The sequence below is a fragment of the Podarcis muralis genome, chromosome 10 (genome assembly GCF_964188315.1).
Source record: "Podarcis muralis chromosome 10, rPodMur119.hap1.1, whole genome shotgun sequence".
In the NCBI taxonomy this organism is placed as follows: domain Eukaryota; kingdom Metazoa; phylum Chordata; class Lepidosauria; order Squamata; family Lacertidae; genus Podarcis; species Podarcis muralis.
Genome location: NC_135664.1, coordinates 36,540,184 through 36,559,688, shown reverse-complemented (window position 1 = coordinate 36,559,688; position 19,505 = coordinate 36,540,184). Strand labels below are relative to the sequence as shown.

Below are 19,505 nucleotides of genomic sequence, written 5' to 3'. Positions count from 1 at the left end.
AACATTTATTCCTAGAGAACACATAACAGGAGAACCTAAAACCACCACCACGCTAAGTTATAAATCAATTCTCCATTTTTTTTTAACTTTTATTTCAAACATGTGTGCATGAATTGTTCTGGAACAATCTAGGCAAATATCTATATCTATAGCTATATATATGTATATATAACGTCATTTATTAAAAATACAAAGTAGCTTTTAGTTTCACCCCCTGCTATATTTGGCGAGATTTGGTTATACTCCAGAAGAAAAAAAGGTTTAACCAAAAAAAACACACAACCAAAATCACCATGTGAGCAGCCATATAAAGCAAGGCTTGTCAATGACATTTGTTAAGACTACACATACATTACATGATTTGGGATGGCATGCTTTTTTATTTCCACATGTCCCACTTAAAAGGAGTGAAAAACACACACAGCTATCCAAAACCGAAGCCAAACTAGCATACAACTAGCAGTGAATGCAGCTTTTGTTCCACTTACACGTCCTGCAGCAGCCATCATTATATGTCTCTATAGTGCCTCCATTCTGGGAAAATAAAAAAAGAATATTTCAAAACAGACTGTGCCCAAAGGAACATCTTGATAAGTCTGAATGACTCTTGTAAACCAGGGATAACTAATCTTTGATAGGGTTGTCATATTTCAAAAAGTTTTTGAGCTATTTTTTTTAATATGAAATTTGCCACAAAATCTACACTTCCGACATGGCTGGGGTTCCCCGGACATTTTTTCCAATTTTTGGAAATTCTGCCTGGACGCAATTTTTGGCGGACAAATCCCAGCTATGTCTGGGAAATTCTGGAAGTATGGCAGCTCTACCTTTGGCACTCCAATATAACTTTCATGTTAAGAATCCTTAACATGCAATCCTTATCACATTCATCTTGGAGTAAGTCCCAATTAACGCAATTGGGTTTTCTTCTGAGCAGACACAGTGCAAGTCACAAAATCTGAAGACCGTGAGCCTTTGCATTAGCCACGTTTATTCTAATCCACTGATTAGAATCAGTTCTGATGTATTCATTTCAATGAAAGAAGCAGATCCACAAGCATTCACGCAGAACCGCCCACATTTGCACCAGAAAGTTCATGGACTCCAGATGACGACATTTTCATTTATGTAAATAAGACTTTATGTAAGTAAGATATTATTTGCCGTCTGGCATAATTCAGAAAAAAAGATTAATGAAAACACTGAAATCTAGACATTTTCTCTGTATTAAACAATTACAAGCGGATTGCATGCTCAAGAAAAATGTTATTTCATGTATTTCGTCATTTGTATACAATATGTATAGGATTACAAACCTTTGTGCACTCAGTCTCATTAAAGGGTGGGCAAACCACACTGGAGCCAAGCACTATTGCACCACCAGCAGTCTTTGTGCATTCATATTTAGTGCAGTTTGAGTCCCATGTGCTTCCTTCCTATAAAGTAAGAGATCAAAGGTTATTCTTCTGGAGAAAAAAGAACAGATTAAAAGACCACAGGAACATTTACTTGACATTAGGGTTTAATGGCTATGGAACTGACCACAATCAATGTTTTCAGTGTTACCATATTAACCATCTTCACTGCAATAATGACACTTTCCTGTTTCTCAAAGGCCACAGTTTCCAAGAGGGGTAGCTCCTGTTAGCACTCACCATTGTTTGTTGCTTTCACACCACTTGGGGATTCCCAGGCACAGAATAGAGCAGGCATAGGCAAACTCCGGCCCTCCAGATGTTTGGGACTACAATTCCCACCATCCCTGACCACTGGTCCTGTTAGCTAGGGATGATGGGAATTGTAGTCCCAAATATCTGGAGAGACGGAGTTTGCCTATGCCTGGAGTAGAGTCATAACTGACCTTATAAAGCCCTGCCTTGAGACTGCATATATAACAACTTACCAGAACTCTTGCTTCTTACCTTGCTATGCGGCAGGCATAGAGGCGGCTTTAACCATGATTTACTCAGTTCCAGTGCAACACAGTGGTACCTTGGTTCTCAATCAGAATGCATTCTGGGAGTCTATTCGACTCCCAGAACCATTCGAAAACCAAGGCACAGCTTCCGATTGGCTGCAAGAGCGTCCTGCAGCCAATTGGAAGCTGCAGAAGCTGTGCCGGATGTTCGGCTTCCAAAAATCGTTCGAAAACCGGAACACTCACTTTTTAGATGGTTCCGGAGTTGATTTGTTTGGGAGCTAAGGTATTTGAGATCCAAGGTATGACCGTACTCAATCACAGTTAAGATGCAACATAGTTTGCACATCCACTTCAAACTAGACATCATGCTGTGGTTTGCGTCCAATATTTTTAATTGTTGGCTCAGTTAAGATGTAACAGGGTTGATCCACTCCCTTCTTGCCCTGCCCCTCTGTTTGTATCAGTGGCGTAGCGTGGGGGGTGCAGGGGGGGCCGGCCACACCGGACGCAACATCTGGGGTTAGGGCAAATCCACGGGTTAGGGGGCGCAAATCCACAGGTTAGGGGGCGCAAATCCATGGGTTAGGGGGGGCAAATTACTTGCCTTGCCCCGGGTGCTGACAACCCACGCTACGCCGCTGATTTGTATACATGGCATGTTAATTTCCTGTGACATCTAAATGGGGAAACTCAGGTTTAAACTGACTTACAAAGCAGAATGTGCAACTGAGAGGAGATAGCTTCTTTCTGGCCTCTTACAGGTTTGTTTGGGTTTTTTGGTCAGATGTTTTAATTGTTTGTAGCGATGGCCATTACAATGTAACTCACACAAACAACCAAGGCAAATGCAGTAAGTTAAAAGTCTATTTTTTGTTGAAAATACAGGTTGCCTGAAAGCATCCAGGGTTTATGCTGTTTTTTACCTCGTGTGAAGTAAGAAGTGTTGTTGGATGAAAAACCCCATAAAGATCTGGACCATAATTTTAGAACAACAATTTGGTACCAAGAGGTCTGAAAGAGCTGCTGCTGTTGAATTGTTGTGTTCAGGTCCTACACATTAGATTTTCAATTATTTACAGTATAGTGTTTTGGATCAAATGTGCCTAGACATCACCTGACTTACTCAAGAGTTTGTGCAGGTGGCAGCCCTAACTATTTTCTGGCTTGTGATGATGCCCACATGGACACAATGCACCAAATATTCAAGGTGGCTTCCAACCAAAGAAAGTTTGAATCAAGAGTAGGAATATGTGGAACAACTTCTATAGAATTTAATAATTTTTATAAATTAAAGACAACATAGTCTGAATTCTGATAATATAGTCTGTTTTTTTCAGCTTTTCCAGAGGACTTACTTCATAAATGACTGAGGTTCCGTTGCCAGAATAGAAAATACAGGACACATTTATGCAGGAACCACAACAAGCATGTTGACTAGGAGATGGGACATATACTTGGTGCTGTTAAAAAGATAGATATTTTGTGTTTAAAAAGGATAATATTAAAAGCATTATTTTCAAATACATACTAATAACTACAACCATGTCATGGATTTAATGTGTTGTGATAGCAAAATGTTGATATTACGGTTTTCTGTGTGTTTCTTTGTTCCCATGTCATTGCTGTGAACATGTTGCCACCTTGTAACTACTGCAACCAGCCCTTAGACCAAATGAGAGGAAAAGCTTTCTCATGCAATTTACACACTAAATCTGATTTTGCTTTCCTACCCAGTCCAGGAGGCCTCTCCCTAAGATAAGTAAATAAGGAGAGAGGTGCAGAAAGGATGCCACTATTCCAAGAAAAAGGATTTCTTCCAGTTGTCTTATCATGCAGGCCTAAAACTATCCTGCTCAATGGCAAGTGAAAAAGGACCCCTGGGTGGTTAAGTCCAGTCAAGGGCAACTATGGGGTTGCAGCACTTATCTTGCTTTCAGAATGAGAGAACAGGCATTTGTCCACAGACAGCTTTCTGGGTCATGTGGCCAGTATGACTAAACTGTTTCTGGCACAACAAAACACCAGAGCACACAGATATGCCGTTTACCTTCCCACCACAATGGGACCTATTTATCTACTTGCACTGACATGCTTTCAAACTGCTAGGTTGGCAGGAGCTGGGAGAGAGCAATGGGAGCTCACACCATGGCTAGGATTCAAACTGCCAACCTTTTGATCGGGAAGCCCAAGAGGCTCAGTGGTTTAGACTACAGCACCTGGCAAGAAGGCAAAGTTGATCTGTGGATATGCAATATCCAGGGACGTAGGAAGAGGGATGTGGGTGGTGCTGTCCACCCCGGGTGTCATCCTTGGAGGGGTAAGAAAATGGCACACCGTTGGGGGTCAGCACTTACTGCGGGGCCTGGCCTGCGGGGCGCCCGAGCCATGCGTTTCTCCTGGGAGCAATGTGGTGGCTTGGGGCTCTGCGCTGCCCGAAACGGCAGTGTGGGGCTTGCGTCCATCAGGTGGACTCTGTGGGCAGCTTGCCTTGCTGCACCGCTCCCCTGGGTGGATCGCCACAGTATCCCCATGTGCGGATCACCACAGCACCCCCATTCGCAGATCACCACGGCACCCCATGGGTGGATCACTCTGCCCCTGTGGGCAGATTGCCCCACCCCCGCTGCTATGGGTGCCAGAGCAGCTAACTACACTCCTGGCAATATCTCGCCAAAGGAACAAAGGAAGCTGTGCTGAATGCAGTCGGAGCATTGGTCCATCTAGCAGTGGCTCTCTTCAGACAAGTCTTTCCCAGTCACTGTACTGGACCCAAACATTTCATTTCACTAAGTGGAGGAGCTTCCATCAGAGGAATGGAAGCATTGAATCCGACTCATTAGTTTAGGCTTCCTCAAACTCGGCCCTCCAGATGTTTTGAGACTACAGTTCCCATCATCCCTGACCACTGGTCCTGCTAGCTAGGGATCATGGGAGTTCCAAAAGCATCTGGAGGTAACAATACTTACAGCTTCACATTTTTGGGAACAGTTAACTACGATCAGATCCATGGCATGAAATCCTGTGCTAGGGTCTTTTTCCTGCGAACATCTTGCTATGTAGCAATGATCTTCATCCAAATATTGAATCATGGACTGACCAGGGCTCAATATGGTGACTTCTTGGAATACACAGACATTATCCTTTTCTAATGTAAAAAATGAAATAGTTGTGTTAAAAATGTTGAACGTACAAGAAGTTATAAACCTTCTACCTTTAAGAAGCATTGGAGCCTCTATCTGACACAGAAAATTTATGTATTTCTATATGTGCACACACAACAAAAAACCACCCACATAATCCTGGTATTCTATCAAGTTTATCATTGCTAAATCCCCTGGAATGTTTGTAGTTATGAGGGAAATTCAGATCACGATTTTACTTACAAATCTAGAATGTCTCTGCTTTCAGTAAAAGATAGGCCTTCAATGCTTATCCAATCATGCTTTTCGCACTATACAGAAGTAGCTTTGTATCTAATTTTAATTAAGTTTATATCAATTGATTAAATTTATATTTTATTTTTTGGTTCAAAGTCAGATATAAAAAGAACAGGATTTATCTTGCCATATCAACAATGTATGATGTAATAGCCTTGCGAAACATAGCTGATATAAAGCTAGTGAGTATGAAATATTTCTATTCCATCAGGTAGCCCCTTTCTTGATTTAATTGCATTTGAATGCAATTCTTTAATTGCATGCCAAGAATTAAGTGAGAATTTTAAGAGTAGTCGATTTCTGGGGTTTGCTGCCAAACATATGTATGTATCTATTAAAAACAGATATTGACAATATTGGATCTTGATAATATTGTGTATACACACACACACAACATACCGCAGGTGTACTGTGAGCAGCCACACATGCTAGAAACGTTGCCATCTATTCTCTGAACTTCTCCCTGTGATATGAAAAATGATGTTGCCGTGTCATATGTGTCCAAATATATGCACATGCATTTTCATTTATGAGACTGAGAGAACTAACTTCTGATAAACAAACTGGCACAGTTACATGTGCATGTTAACAAAAGCAAGAGGATTTCTTTATTCCTCAGGGAAAAAACCAAGCAGAAGAGGGCAAAGTATTTGCAGGCTGCTGCTCTTTCCTCTCACTGCTTATATACTCAGAAAAGGCAGGTGAAAAGTGACTTTTTTAGAATGTTGCAGGTTTCCCTGAGGTGGAGCAGGCCTTGGCAAATGCTCAGCAATGCCCTCCATGCTCCCTCATCACAGCCCCATAGACCCTTTTTAAAAAACACTACAGAATATACAGTGGTACCTGAGGTTACGAACTGTCCTGCTTATGAACACTTCAGGTTAAGAACTCCACAAACCTGGAAGTAGGTGTTCCGGGTTCTGAACTTGGCCCCAGGATATGAACACAATCTGCTTCCGAGGCTGCGGGAGTCCTATGTAGGGAATGTGCACCTCGGGTTAAGAACGTTTTGGGTTAAGAATGGACTTCCAGAAGGAATTAAGCTGGTAACCTGAGGTACCACTCTATATTTTTAATCAGGTCACTTCTTTGCTTTCCTCATACCGTTATGGTTTTAGAATTAATGGCAATATTAGGCACACAATAAAGCATCTACCACATTGAACTATGCACCACACTCTTTATATTATTTAGGAAGGGTATAACAGAAAATCAATGTTTTATCACACTGTGATAGATAGGGATTTTCAATTAGACATTTTCCAGGTCACGGGAAATATTTGTTTAAGCAAAGCTAGAAAAATGGAAGGAAAGTGGTTTGTTTGAAAGCTCACATATTACACAGGTCGACATAATTTAAAGTGTATATACGTTTCAGAACAAGTCTACATTCTTGCAGATAATAAAGAAGCTTGTACATTTCAATGTGTGTTGGCAAACTGAAACAGGATAATATTTAAAATCATAGGGCAATATCCAACTAAGTCATACACAGACTTAGGCACAATCTTATCCTTCACATATCTTATATAGTTTCTGCATACCTATGACTGATGATGGCAGAACAGATATAGAACATGTGTTAGAACAGAATATGATAGTAGAACAGACTAAAAAAAATGCCTCAAAGTAAGAATCATCAAATTTTTAATTTTATTTATTTAATTTTTCCCATCCCATCTATTTCTCCAAAGAGACTCAAGGTGGCTAACAAACCAGAATAAAAATAGCAAAACAAACATACCCCTTCCCCAAATACCAACTATGCATTCATAATAATACATTAATATCCATCGACCTTTGCTTATTTATAAAGGCAGTGACTCGGAACAAATAATTAACACTTTGTGGCTTAAGTGTTGTTTTTTTAAAAAAATATTAGTCAGATTAATGAAAAATAGCAGTGCTTGAAATATGTGTGACCATGTTTAGCTTTATGGAGGAAGCTAAAGAGTTGATAACATCCTTGAGATATTGCTGTTCTCCACTAAAAAGCTGAAACGTTATATATGTTACTAAACTGCCTCCAAGACAAACATGTCTTACCACTTTACAAGATGGGATAGTAGCACTTTCACAGTCACATTCTGAGGAGAGAAGGACAGAGAGAGAAGGATCAGTCAGTGGGGAAAGTGGCCCTACATTGCTTATTCAAATAATTATTGATAAAAATAAAACACAGATACCACAATTCCAGTCTGGACAGCACTGTCCAGCTATTCTCTTCTTTACCAGCTTCATTTCAGCAGAACAGTTCAGAAGAGGTAAGTGACAGTGATTCTCATCACAGACTGCAGAAAGAGAAGTGACGTAATTAAAAAGAAAAAGAAAAAAGATTAGCATTAGTAAAACCTCAACAAATTAAGAGTTGCCAGGTCCCACACTGGTAACTGCAATAGTAATTGAATGATAATAGAAGCAGTCATATTAACCCAAGAAATCTTACCACAGTGGTAACGAGGGCAACAATAATGTGTGGAGCTAAGATCTACAGTGAGAATTTCCCCTTCATTGCATAATGGAATAGGTTCAATGCAGGATTCACAAACTGCAGGAGAAAATAAATCAAACATCCAGTTAAAACATATATATATAGGTTAAAACTTATACAGCTGTGGTATTGTAGAGATCTAATGTTAACTTGATACTGAGGCGAACCATAGCATTGGGTCACTCTTCATTTTGGTAGATTTCACCAAATCTGTACTTAATTCCTAGATGTAGTCAATTTACAGCTGAGAGAAATCAGATGTATTTTGCAGGTACCTCAAATCTACACTGACATACAAATGTATAAAGCAACTTTTATAAATTTATTTTATTTAGAATTGTGTTCCTCTTTTTCCCGAAGTTTCTTTTTCAGCTGAAACACTTTGGAATACATAACTATCTCAAAAATGGCATAGCCTTGAAAAGTCTCAGCTGAAGCCTAGATGCCTTCAGCTAAGTTCTCATCTCCTGCTATCTGAAGTGCTATATTAAAGCAAATTCAATTACTCCATATATAAATAAAATTACTCTGAGAATTAAGTCCAAATAATTCTATGCAGTTATGCAGTTGTACAAAGTTGCTCCAAATTAGATTCTTTTTAGAGCTAATTCATACTATGCTTTTTTAAAATTTGGGGACAATAGTACTGTGAATGGTGCATGCACATTTAAATAGGCTTCCCTAAATTAAACTTAGGATCCAATCACTCTCTAATAATGACCGCTCCCCGCTTAAAACGGGGGGCGGCCTTTGCGTGGACGCGTGCAGCCCCTAGATCTGGAGCGGCTCCAACAGCATAGGCTTGGCCTTGCCTTCCCTCAGGTGGGATACCTGGAGGTCTCCGCCTACCTCAGTCAGTTGTCCAATCCCACCTGGGGGAAGCGTTGCCAAGGAGACCAGGCCAGGTAGGGGAGGGATTACCTGCCCACACAATAGAGGGAGGATCTTAAATCAGCCATTAAAATTGACTGCACTTAGATCTTACTTTTAAAAACAGACAACTTATATAACTAAATTGAAAAACCAAACTCTATATTTGCAGGAAAGAAAACCTAAAATAATAAAGGAGCTGCCAAAACCATTTAAGTGAGTAACAGTTGCTGTGTTTGGGGCTCTTTAGCTTAAGAAAAAGGCAAATAAGGGAGGACATGATAGAGACACACAAATTCTGCATTGTAACACTGTGGAGAAGTTGATAGGGTGACATCTTCCTCCCTCTCTCATAATATCCCTTATCTTCTGATGACACAAAATGGTGGGAAGACAATGCTGGATTAGATAAGCCATTGGCCTGATCTAGCAGGGCTCTTGCGTTTTCAGTTGTAGATATTCTGGAATCCCTTGCTTACTCATGGATTTACCAGCATGGGAAAGCTTCCTTACCACACAAATAAGAAAAACAGCAAGGATCCTCCTGTTTTGCCTCAACAAGAAATTGGTCTTCTCTGCATTCTGGACGGGAAGCATTGGGGCATGCTGATGGATCACATTCTGAATTAAAAAAAACAACACAAAACAGTTTCTCTAGTAAAAACTTGTTATTTTTAAATCCTCAGAAGAGCTACACATACATACTGTAGATGACCAATCTCTTGACATAATTTTTCAGTCTGATCACATGTATGCCAACTTGTGTTCCAAGATGAAAGAAAAGCAGGATATACATACAATAAAATAAAAATAAATGAACATTAATTATCACTTACCACATCGGTACTGAGGACAGCATGACAAAGGATCGTATACCACTACCAATTTCTCAACACTTCTGCAAGTTGGAGTAAGAGGATCACATAGAGTCATGTTGCATTCTGAATATAAAAATAAAAAGACTGGCCCATTCAGTATAGTGCTATCAAACGTTAACATGTCTCATGAAGATGACATCTATTCATAACTTCAAGGCTATTTATTAAATCTACTATTTACCAGAAGATGCAAATACTGAAGCAACTGTTCACTTCCTACAAGGAAGTATGTTCCAAATAAAAAAAAAGATCCTACAATTAGTCATGCTTAATATAATAATACCTTGGTTTATTATTTACTAGGATATGGGTCAATCGTTTTAAATACAGAAGAGTTTTTTCTCAAAGGCAGGATAGAAAAAAATAATAATGTCTTATTTGCACAAAATCAAAGGTGAACAAAGTATGTCAATGTCCAAATCTGTTTTTCTTCATTTGTTGAGGAAGACTTAAGTGTCAGCAGCCAGAGACGAGTGTAGGTCAGCAATTAAAAAACACGGTGTTAGTGAAGTTAACTCTTTCTTCAAAGAAGCTAAAACAGGGCAGGCCTAGTGGGTAGGGTAGGTCTCGCCCTGAAGAGGCAGCTGCAAGGACTGAAGGTTCCACTGTTCTCCAAGATTCCTCCTCTCCAGTGTGTTTCCTAAGCTGTCGCAGACTGTGTCTGCACACAACCAATCTCTGCTCTGCTCTTTTCATTTCTCTGTGTGTTCTGGGAGACCAGGAAGAAGGGGAGCTGGTCACAGCAGGAGGAGGAGACCCCCTGGATTCTTCAACAGACTATCTCATCTCTACCTCTTGCCTACCATTTTTTCCAGCCTCCACTTCAGCATCGGATTCTGCACTGCTCTCTGCCCCAGCCTCTCCCTGCTCACTAAACCCTGTTGCCTCTTCAGCTTCCAACACCTCCCCCTCCCAGTCTTCTCCCTCTAACTGCTCGTCGTTGTCCTGTCACCAGTCCTCTGGCTCTGAGCCCTCTTCCCCTGGGGGTTCCTCAGTTAGTGCCTCCCACCACCCCTCTGCATGCAGCCATGATAGTGCAGCTATATGATCTATCATAATGAAATGGAAACAGAGAAGTCAGAGTTTGAAGTGGAGAATCACGAAGATGCTAAGAAGAGTGCTATAATTTTTTTGCACTTCTGTACACATCCGAGCAAGCCTTTTAGATGGCCTAATTATGCTCCTTAATTGTGGAGAAGCGTGTAAACCACAGTCCCATCTCCCACATTCCTATGACGGGGTGTAACTAGATAGGTGTTTGATTCTAGACACCCATCGCCGCCAGTTCCTCCGCTGAATTGTGATGGGACATTTCCATCACAACTCAGAGGGGAGCCTTTTTATAGCTTATAGCAGAGATCAGAACCATAATAGATATATGTTTGTTTGTTTTTCTCTCCAGAACTTCAGCACTGGCTTTATCTATGAGGAATTATTAATTTTCTCTAACTGTAAGCAATTTGACAAATTTTATTAGCACGCAGAACAATGCCTTTAAAAATAATAATGCAGCACCTCATAAACATTACCTACCACAGACTTTCTTTGGACAGCAAGCCCCTTCCTCGATCACATTAATAATCACTTCACCCTCTCGCCGGCATATCGGAGGCGCCTCTTTATTGCATTCAGGCTCTACGGCAATAATGCTCCCATTCTCCACACACATATACATGCAGCACCCTTTCTTGGAGCCATTCCAAACCTCTCCAGCTGAACGGGGATGCCCTGCATTGTCAGTACATGCTATAAATGAAAAGAGAGCATAACATCCTTCAGAAAGACAGAAAATATGAACCATATCCAATTAGAAATCAGGAAATTAGTACAAATACAACTTCTAATTAAGGGGCTTACATTTCTTCCTGGAACATATTTGTAGACTATCATTTGAAAAACTGTGCAACTTAAAAGAGTTTTTAGTTACTCAATATCTATGACCAAAATAGAATTATCTGCTTTCCTGACTAGCAACTTATGCACATCAGAGTTCATGGTTCTGCACAAATTACCCATTTACTTCATCATGATCCAGTTAAAGGAGCTGATGTGATTTTATGAACCATTGTGAAAATGAAGACTTGCCTTACTGGGTCAATTTGAGTTCCATCTAACCCACCATACTATTTCCAGCAGCTGACAGCTAAATGACTCTTCAAGCTTACAAAACAGGCCATGAAAATTTTAAAACAAACACAGAATGCAATCCTATGGACTGTTACTCAGAAATTCACTTCTGAATCAACATGCATAGGATAAACAGTGGCAGTGATTTTGCAGCCTGTAGATGGAGCACAGTTTTTCAAGCTGCACTCATTTGGGAATAGAAAAAGCTGGAGGTACTCTGGGCTGTCTATTAATTTCAAGCTCTTTGAATAAATAAACGACAAAGATAAAAACCATGTCTCTGCCCCACCAGAAACCAAGCACGCTTGGGCCTAGTGTGAGTAAATGTGCTTACATAGCTATAGGTTTACTCACCACATTTTTCTTCTGGAATGCAGAGATCAGAGTCTGTTCTGTGAAGAATGGTTCCATTTTTACAAACACAGTCTTCTCTTAAGTAGGAACAGGGTGATTCTTCATAGAACCATTTATTTAGGCATGTTTTAGCAGCACATGGTTGCACACAAGGCTGGTATTCTTTCCCATCAGGACAACGGAGAGCTACATGTCAGACACACAGAGGGAAATCAACACTGCTGACATTTTCTTCTCCTAATTGAAGCAGCTGAGGTAGCAGGGAGAGAGAAGCAGAAGTACTATACTTACAACAGTAATCTGGTGTTCTCCACTTAATGCAGATATTATGTTTGTTGCACAGCGCTACATATGCAGAAAGAGCATCACATTCATAATTCCAAAAATATGTATTGTTGATCCACATTTTTTCACAAAAGTCTTGTGGTGAAACCTACATTAAAATACATTATATAGGGAGTGATCAATTAACACTCATTAATTGATGAGTAAATTTCTTTTATCTTCACTAGGGGGAGAGAGAGAGAGAGAGAGAGAGAGAGAGAGAGAGAGAGAGAATAATGTCATTTTAAATAGTAAAGACAACCTCATGGGTGCATAAGAAAAATACTCTCAAATTCACAGTTGTTCAATACCTTCATGGAGATGCACCAGAATATCAGAGATGTGTGGCAAATATTTGAGTTCTCAGACCCTGGATGTGCAACTTGATACCTACAGCAACTGTGAGGCACTTATTCAGCCTGCAGTCTCCATCTTGGAACTGAGTCCACTCACAATACATTAGATGAGCGCTTCTCTTAGTAAGCACTGGTGAGCAATTATCTCACAAAGAAAGTTAACCCCCTTCCTCCCCTCACAATTTCTAGAACAGTGCCCTCAGGTGATGAAACCATTAAAACCATTTCATATGCATTCAAATTTAATTTATATGCTTTATATTAGCGTGCCCTGAATTGCTAGATATGATTGTCTAGAGACAGTGCTCGCTCCTTTGTATATACTTACTTTTTTGTGGCATGGGGCAAAAGCCCATCTATGTAAGAGTTCCATGCAGTATGTACAGTTGTCTTCTGTACAGTTTCTTACAGGTCTCCTTGTTGTTAGATCAACAGATTTCTCGATTTCCCAACTCTTAATAAAAGCCTCAATTTCATCCACATTTGTAATTACGGTTCTATTTTGCATTTTCAGGTCATCCCCTGGATCGCCATTGCAGACACCTTAACAAATGAGCATAGAACATTTAATATGTTAGACAGTAAATTAAAAGGTTTGATTTATTCTGCAATAGGGAAAGAGCAATAGGGAAAGAGCTCAGAGCAGGCAGAAAAGCTAATCTTGATGTGTGGAATGATACAATCTAGTATAAATTTCCTTCACCATTAATGTAAATAGGCCCTGTTATGATCCAGTCATCTTCCAGTAGAGAGATACAAGTAAGTCCTTTACTAACTACAGGCGACGACTATGTTGTGCAGGGGTTCTGTTCCCAACCCCAATGGGCCCCGCTCCACCCTCATACCACTCCCGTTCTTCCCTCTTCTGGGTCCAAAAGGAGCCATATGTTGGCGATTGTGCAACATTTGGACCTGCCTAAAATGGTCGCCACCTGTACTCTTCCTCTATGTTAACACAATCATTGGAAGTTGCTGCTGAACAAGACACAAGCTTTACCAGCAATACCAGTATCTGGGGTGGTGGGGTGAGTGAGAGAGACAGAGAGGCAGACATCAGATCATGGATAAGACTTTTGGTTTTGGTTGGCAGGACACTGGATAGCAAGCATACTCAGTTAATTTTTTAAAAGAAATAAAACAGCTGTGGATCAAAATGAAGATATTGATTAGAAACCATGTTCTCACCACAAAGGCCTTCAGTCTTGGTAGATGTATTAGAATGAAAGCCATACTGGATATCTATAATGCCTGTGACATGAGCCCACTTAATGTTGATGCCAGCTGGCGTGTTGACTACATACATAGCACCAGTATCTTGAATACATAAACCATGTTTTGAGAAAGGCAAAGGCTGAATCATAGAATCCACGACCACCTAAAAATAAAGAAATTGAAAAAATTGCAGGATAATTGTATCTAGGTGAAACACCTCCATCTGCCTCAGCCTCATTGCTGCTTCTTTGTAAATAAATAGACATGGCCAATCAAAGCACATTTTTAATCACTTGCTTTCTACCATTTAGTTTGCCCCCTTGAGGCCGGGCTAGGAAAATAAATTATTTGTCAAGGAGATCCGGTCTCAAATCTCCCACATGATATCTAATTTGACCCTCTGAAGGCCAACCAATGGGGCAGTCTTAGGAGATATGACTTGCTTGTCATAATCCCAAATATCTAAATGCATGTTTGCAATTCTGGAAAAGGTTTTCCTATTTCTTTTACTTATCCCCAATAGATTTCTAATAGTATTAGTCTTCACTGACTATTCCTCTTAACTCACCTTTCTTTCTAAACGATTGATAAGTACTATATGTGAAGGTGTTGTTACGTTAAGTTTCTTAAAACAAAGACCCGAAGCACTTCCAGGTGGAACCTTGAAAGAAAACAAACACAGAGAACGATATTTGGCACCATCAGCACTAATTGTAGTGTTCGCTTACAGATATATTAAAATCGTATTTAGAAAAATACTCACTAGTCTTCTTATTGAATTGGCACTCTGAAAAATAGGTATAAACATGGGTTAGAATCACAGTTACATAAAGCAGTACAATTACAGCATTACATAAGATCCATATTTCTAATACTACAGTTCTGCTAATTGGTCAATGAATAATCCATCCAGAATCCCTCACACAAGGATTGCACATTATCAGATTATAATACATAATAGAAAGAATGATCTCATTTATTTCTTACTAGAGATAATATTGATTTGCAAATTTCCTTTTAAAAGCACTGTAAACAATTTTTTGTTGGTGGTGGGGGGGAAGTAACCCTTTTAATATTGTATAGTAGTACACAAGGCTCCTACCTGATTTGTAGGGCACCTTTCAATATGAGCAACAATAATTTCTGTGGGTAGCTTGACTAAAATATAGGACGCTACTTTATACAATGCCACGTTATTTCCATCAAATGTAATAATGCTCAGTTCAGACAGGACAGAACATTGACCTAGGAAAAAAAGTGACATCTAATAACCAGCAATTCAGAGATTTAAAATAAAATAATAATAATAATAATAATAATAATAATAATGACAAAGGACTTATTTTGCTAGGTTACTTCACATACTGAAATGCACAGAAAGTTCACTGAATAGAAAAATACTATTAAAAAAATGACAACTGTTCAGCAGTACAATCCTTATTACTCTGAAGTTAAACTGTGGGGGTTACATTCAAGGAAGCTTGGATAGGATTTCCTGACATCATTACATCATTTTCTAAGACTGCTTCATATATTATTAAGTCAATAGGCACATTCCTATGCAGCAGTAGAGTATATCCTAAGAAGCATGTTACTTTTTCTTCACTGTATGTCAGGGATTTAGAACTTACAAGGACATTCCCATTCTGGACAGCAGCTGTCACTGTTTACTTGGACTGGCATCCCACGAAAACCGCAGTCAGGCTTCTCCACAGTCTTATGGCAGTTCTTTGAGAGGTTGTACAGCATCCATCCCATATTAATGCACACGTACTGACTACATCTGTCTACTGGATCAAGATACCTTGGCTGTTTCATAATGGGGGGAGAATTGGGAGACATTAGCACCAGTCTTGATTTTATTCCATGAACCAAGATGCCCCTTCACCATACAAAAAAGGAAAGATAAACTCTAGAGAGTATGTCTGCATATTATGACGATAAAGATATTGTCTCTGAAGCAGCTTTGAAGAACAAAAAGAAATAATGTACAAATCAAAATAATAAATGGTCTAATAACATTTTAGAATGTTAAGTAAATTAAATAAGTAGGTAAAAATGTCCTCACCGTGCATTCTGCGGATGTCGCAGATATTAATGTATGTATCATTGTGCCAAAGGAAGCATATTCTGCACCATCTGTGGTCACCATCTCCATTTCAGCCTTTGAAGTTTGGGCCCCCAATTGCTCTGCAGTTAAGTGAGTTGAATCTGCTATTGTGACATTCTGCAAGCTGGTTGTTCTCATTTCCTCGGGTTCAGCCACACTATAGTAAGGCCTAATTGATTTTGGTGGTGGAGCTCTAGACCAATCGGATAATGTTACATCTATCAGATCGTCTGAGAGAGAGACTGGTTTCACTGAAGCCCTTCTGCTTTCACTGATAGCCAGAGTCATCTGAGTGGGAAGCAGAGAAGATTCCTCAGTGCTTGTGTACTTAGTGACTTTTTCTTGTATTTCTGAGGTCTGGCTACTTTCTGAGGCATAAGCGGTCACATTTCGAAGTTCTGTAGCATGTGTCGCTCCCAGCTCTATCCAACCTGAGGTAGTCCCTTCATCCATTTTAGTGGGTATAGTTCTGAAGGCTTCTGTGGAAGGTTTGGGTGTAAACAAAGTAAAGTTTGGAGTATGTGTAAGTGTTTGGGAGGTAGTAGGAATTGGGAATGACGTAGTAGCAGTGTGGTGCTCAAAACCAATAGGATAGAGTTCAGTGACTAGAGCAGTTTTGCTAGGAACTGTCATGCCTGCAGAGGAAGGTAGTAAACTTACTGGTGGGCTAAGGGTATACTTTTCAGTGACATTTGTTGGGGTTGATGTCATATTCCAAAGAGCACCCGTGGTAAATGCTGGCTCTGAAGACTGAGTACTGATTGCACTGGGTAATGAAGATAACGTTCTACCATCCACTGAAGAGGAACTCCTTGTTCCTAAAAACAGCATGGGCATATCAGAGGCCTCCAGAGGAGGCAAAGATGAAGCATTTATTGTGGAAATAGTTGGACTTAAAGTTGACAAAGCTGAAGGAGAAGCTGCAGGGTAAGAACCCGGGCTTGTTGAGGTAGGATGTTCACCAACTGGCATTTGTATGAGAGTGTGAGCTGGCATCACAGCAGAAGTTTTGCCAATTGTGGGAATCACCGATGAGCTTTCAGAATAAGAGGCTGAGACAGAAGAAGTTTTTGGTAACACTGTAAGTAATGTGGAGGAACTTGTGAAAGCAGATAGATGTCCTGGAAGCACTGAAGAAGTGGTGAAACTACTCACATTTCTAAGAGTAGAATCAGTTTTTAATCCTGTGTGTGGGCCAACTGAATGCATACTTGTTTTCGGAGTCATTTGTGTTGTATCATATAAAATACTCGTAGGTAACAAAGGGGTTCTACTTGGCAAAGCTCTGGTGCCAGCAAACTCTAATGAACTTACAGAAACAGTTGGCACTGGAGATGAACCAATGTGCAATGCATGCTTGCTTTCTGTCGCAACTGTTTTTGTTTCAAGTGATTGGGAGGTTTGAGGAACATCTGGAAGCGAAGCAGTGGAAGGTCCTATATGAAAGCTCTTTGAGATAATTGTAACTTCCCCAGTTGCTTTGGACATTTGAGACGTAACTGGAGGAGACACCAGCGTAGACATTGCCTGTGTCACTTGGGGACTCAATGAAGACCGCATGGTTGTAGGGCTTGGTGAAGCAGCTAAGGATGGTGTTGTAGTAGAAAAAGGCTTTGTGGTTAAGGGAACAGCATGTTCAGAAGGTGTTATAAGTGCTTCTGGTGATGATAGAGGTGTAGGCAGCAGCACTTCTGAGTCAAGTCGAGTTGTCATTGAGCCTGAAACTGGTATGCTATAAGGAGGACTTGAAGAAAAGGCAGTAAATCTAGGTGCCAATAAGGGAATTTGAGTTGTTGTAAGCACAGGCAAATGAGTCAAATGAATAGTTGGCTCGGTCATAGTAGACCTAGTTCTTGAAGTCACGGTAAGCGTTTCTGTTAATGGTGAACCTGAAAACAGACTTGAACGAGATGTTCTTTCAGTTGATAAAGATGGCTGTGATGTTCCTGATACCAAAACCTCAGACTTGATTGTGGAAGGACCTCCACTCACTAAGATGCTTGTAGGTGTTTTAGCAGAGGAAAATTCTTGTCCAGCAGGTAATGCAGCAGATCTCAATGGTATAGGTGATGTGGATATTAAAGGAAAGGAAGACAGTGATGGTTCAGCTGTTGATGCAGTGAGCGATGATATAAAAAAGATAGGATTTGTGGTGTAAGGTGTCACCTTTGCTGTAACTGCTGTGGCTTCCTTAGTGGTTGGGAGAGCTGTTGGGGATATAGGTGCAAGTAGCACAGAGGGTGTTGTAGTGCTGTAGCTACCTTCAGAAGAGTGCTCTGGAACTGGTAACAGTGTTGCTGAATGAAGATCCGAAACTATTTTCGCCGTAGTTTGTCCTCCAAATGTCCCCACCCTCTCAGTTGCCATTTGGGTAGTTAGATTAATATATGTTGTCTCAACCGCTTCAGTGACAAGCACAGGGGGCATATGAGGAAATGTTTGTGCCGTGTCCACTGTATGGGGGCTTAATACGGTGGGCCTTGTTCTCAGTGGCTTTACTGTCGTTGAAGCTTCTGTGGCTTTCACAGGTATGCCTGTAAAAAGAGCATGCTTCAGTATTATTCCATAGTAATGAAAGGGAAGGGAAGCAGGAAGCAATCTAGATTCAGGCTCTCCAGCTTCTTAATAAGGTGGAAGATAGAAAGTCAGACGCTTCCTAGGCCTGAACGAGCAGCAATAGTAGATTTTGCTGCTTTGCTTAATAAAATTATTGTACAAGAAGCAATGAGGTTTATTTAAAGAGTTGCATCCCACAGTTTTGTTTGAGAACAAAGCATTTCATAAAAAAAAATTTGAAAATATGCAGCCAATACACACACACACACAAAATAGAATCATAGAATCATAGAGTTGGAATAGACCACCAGGGCCATCGAGTCCAACCCCCTGCCAAGCAGGAAACACCATCAGAGCACTCCTGACATATGGCTGCCAAGCCTCTGCTTAAAGACCTCCAAAGAAGGAGACTCCACCACACTCCTTGGCAGCAAATTCCACTGTCGAACAGCTCTTACTGTCAAAATATCAGCTTTTATTTTACTTATTCACATATAAGAGGTGATCTTTCATTTCTACAATTAATAGTCCAATCTTATATATGTTTGTCAAGAAATCCCAGTCAATGCAGTGCGTCCTGCTCCTGAGGCAATGCTGCATAGGATTGCTTTTCCAGAAATATATTAATAAAAACAAGTGGGGCCTGCAATAAAATGTAACCAGGATGGTGCAGTGCTCATGTTCATTATTCCAGCCAAACATCCATGCCTATTCCATCCCCCACCTTCCAAAAGACAGTCAGCAGTCCATGTCTACTCAGCACACTTAGTCTGCATTGAGCTGTTTGAGGATTTTTGCCTCCATAGGGTTCCCCCACCACCACAAAGATGTTCGTGGGCTTATGCAAAATTTCCCCTAGTTTCCCCTAG

At 40.3% G+C, this 19,505-nt stretch overlaps 1 protein-coding gene across 1 annotated transcript in view; it reads right to left on the bottom strand.

Annotated features, from left to right (window-relative positions):
* The window catches only part of OTOGL (otogelin like), an 82,652-nt gene that overhangs the window by 6,488 nt on the left and 56,659 nt on the right, over positions 1 to 19,505 (bottom strand). The window contains exons 36-55 of the mRNA XM_028747187.2: positions 16,039 to 18,614; positions 15,602 to 15,779; positions 15,073 to 15,215; positions 14,734 to 14,757; positions 14,539 to 14,631; positions 13,944 to 14,133; positions 13,087 to 13,301; positions 12,370 to 12,511; positions 12,079 to 12,264; positions 11,131 to 11,343; positions 9,556 to 9,660; positions 9,233 to 9,340; positions 7,805 to 7,906; positions 7,545 to 7,649; positions 7,405 to 7,445; positions 5,758 to 5,821; positions 4,888 to 5,066; positions 3,277 to 3,381; positions 1,317 to 1,436; positions 489 to 534 (exon numbers count right to left, since the gene is read on the bottom strand). Of these exons, the coding sequence (XP_028603020.2) occupies positions 489 to 534; positions 1,317 to 1,436; positions 3,277 to 3,381; positions 4,888 to 5,066; positions 5,758 to 5,821; positions 7,405 to 7,445; positions 7,545 to 7,649; positions 7,805 to 7,906; positions 9,233 to 9,340; positions 9,556 to 9,660; positions 11,131 to 11,343; positions 12,079 to 12,264; positions 12,370 to 12,511; positions 13,087 to 13,301; positions 13,944 to 14,133; positions 14,539 to 14,631; positions 14,734 to 14,757; positions 15,073 to 15,215; positions 15,602 to 15,779; positions 16,039 to 18,614 (4,935 nt within the window). The remainder of the gene's footprint in view (positions 1 to 488; positions 535 to 1,316; positions 1,437 to 3,276; positions 3,382 to 4,887; positions 5,067 to 5,757; positions 5,822 to 7,404; positions 7,446 to 7,544; positions 7,650 to 7,804; positions 7,907 to 9,232; positions 9,341 to 9,555; positions 9,661 to 11,130; positions 11,344 to 12,078; positions 12,265 to 12,369; positions 12,512 to 13,086; positions 13,302 to 13,943; positions 14,134 to 14,538; positions 14,632 to 14,733; positions 14,758 to 15,072; positions 15,216 to 15,601; positions 15,780 to 16,038; positions 18,615 to 19,505) is intronic.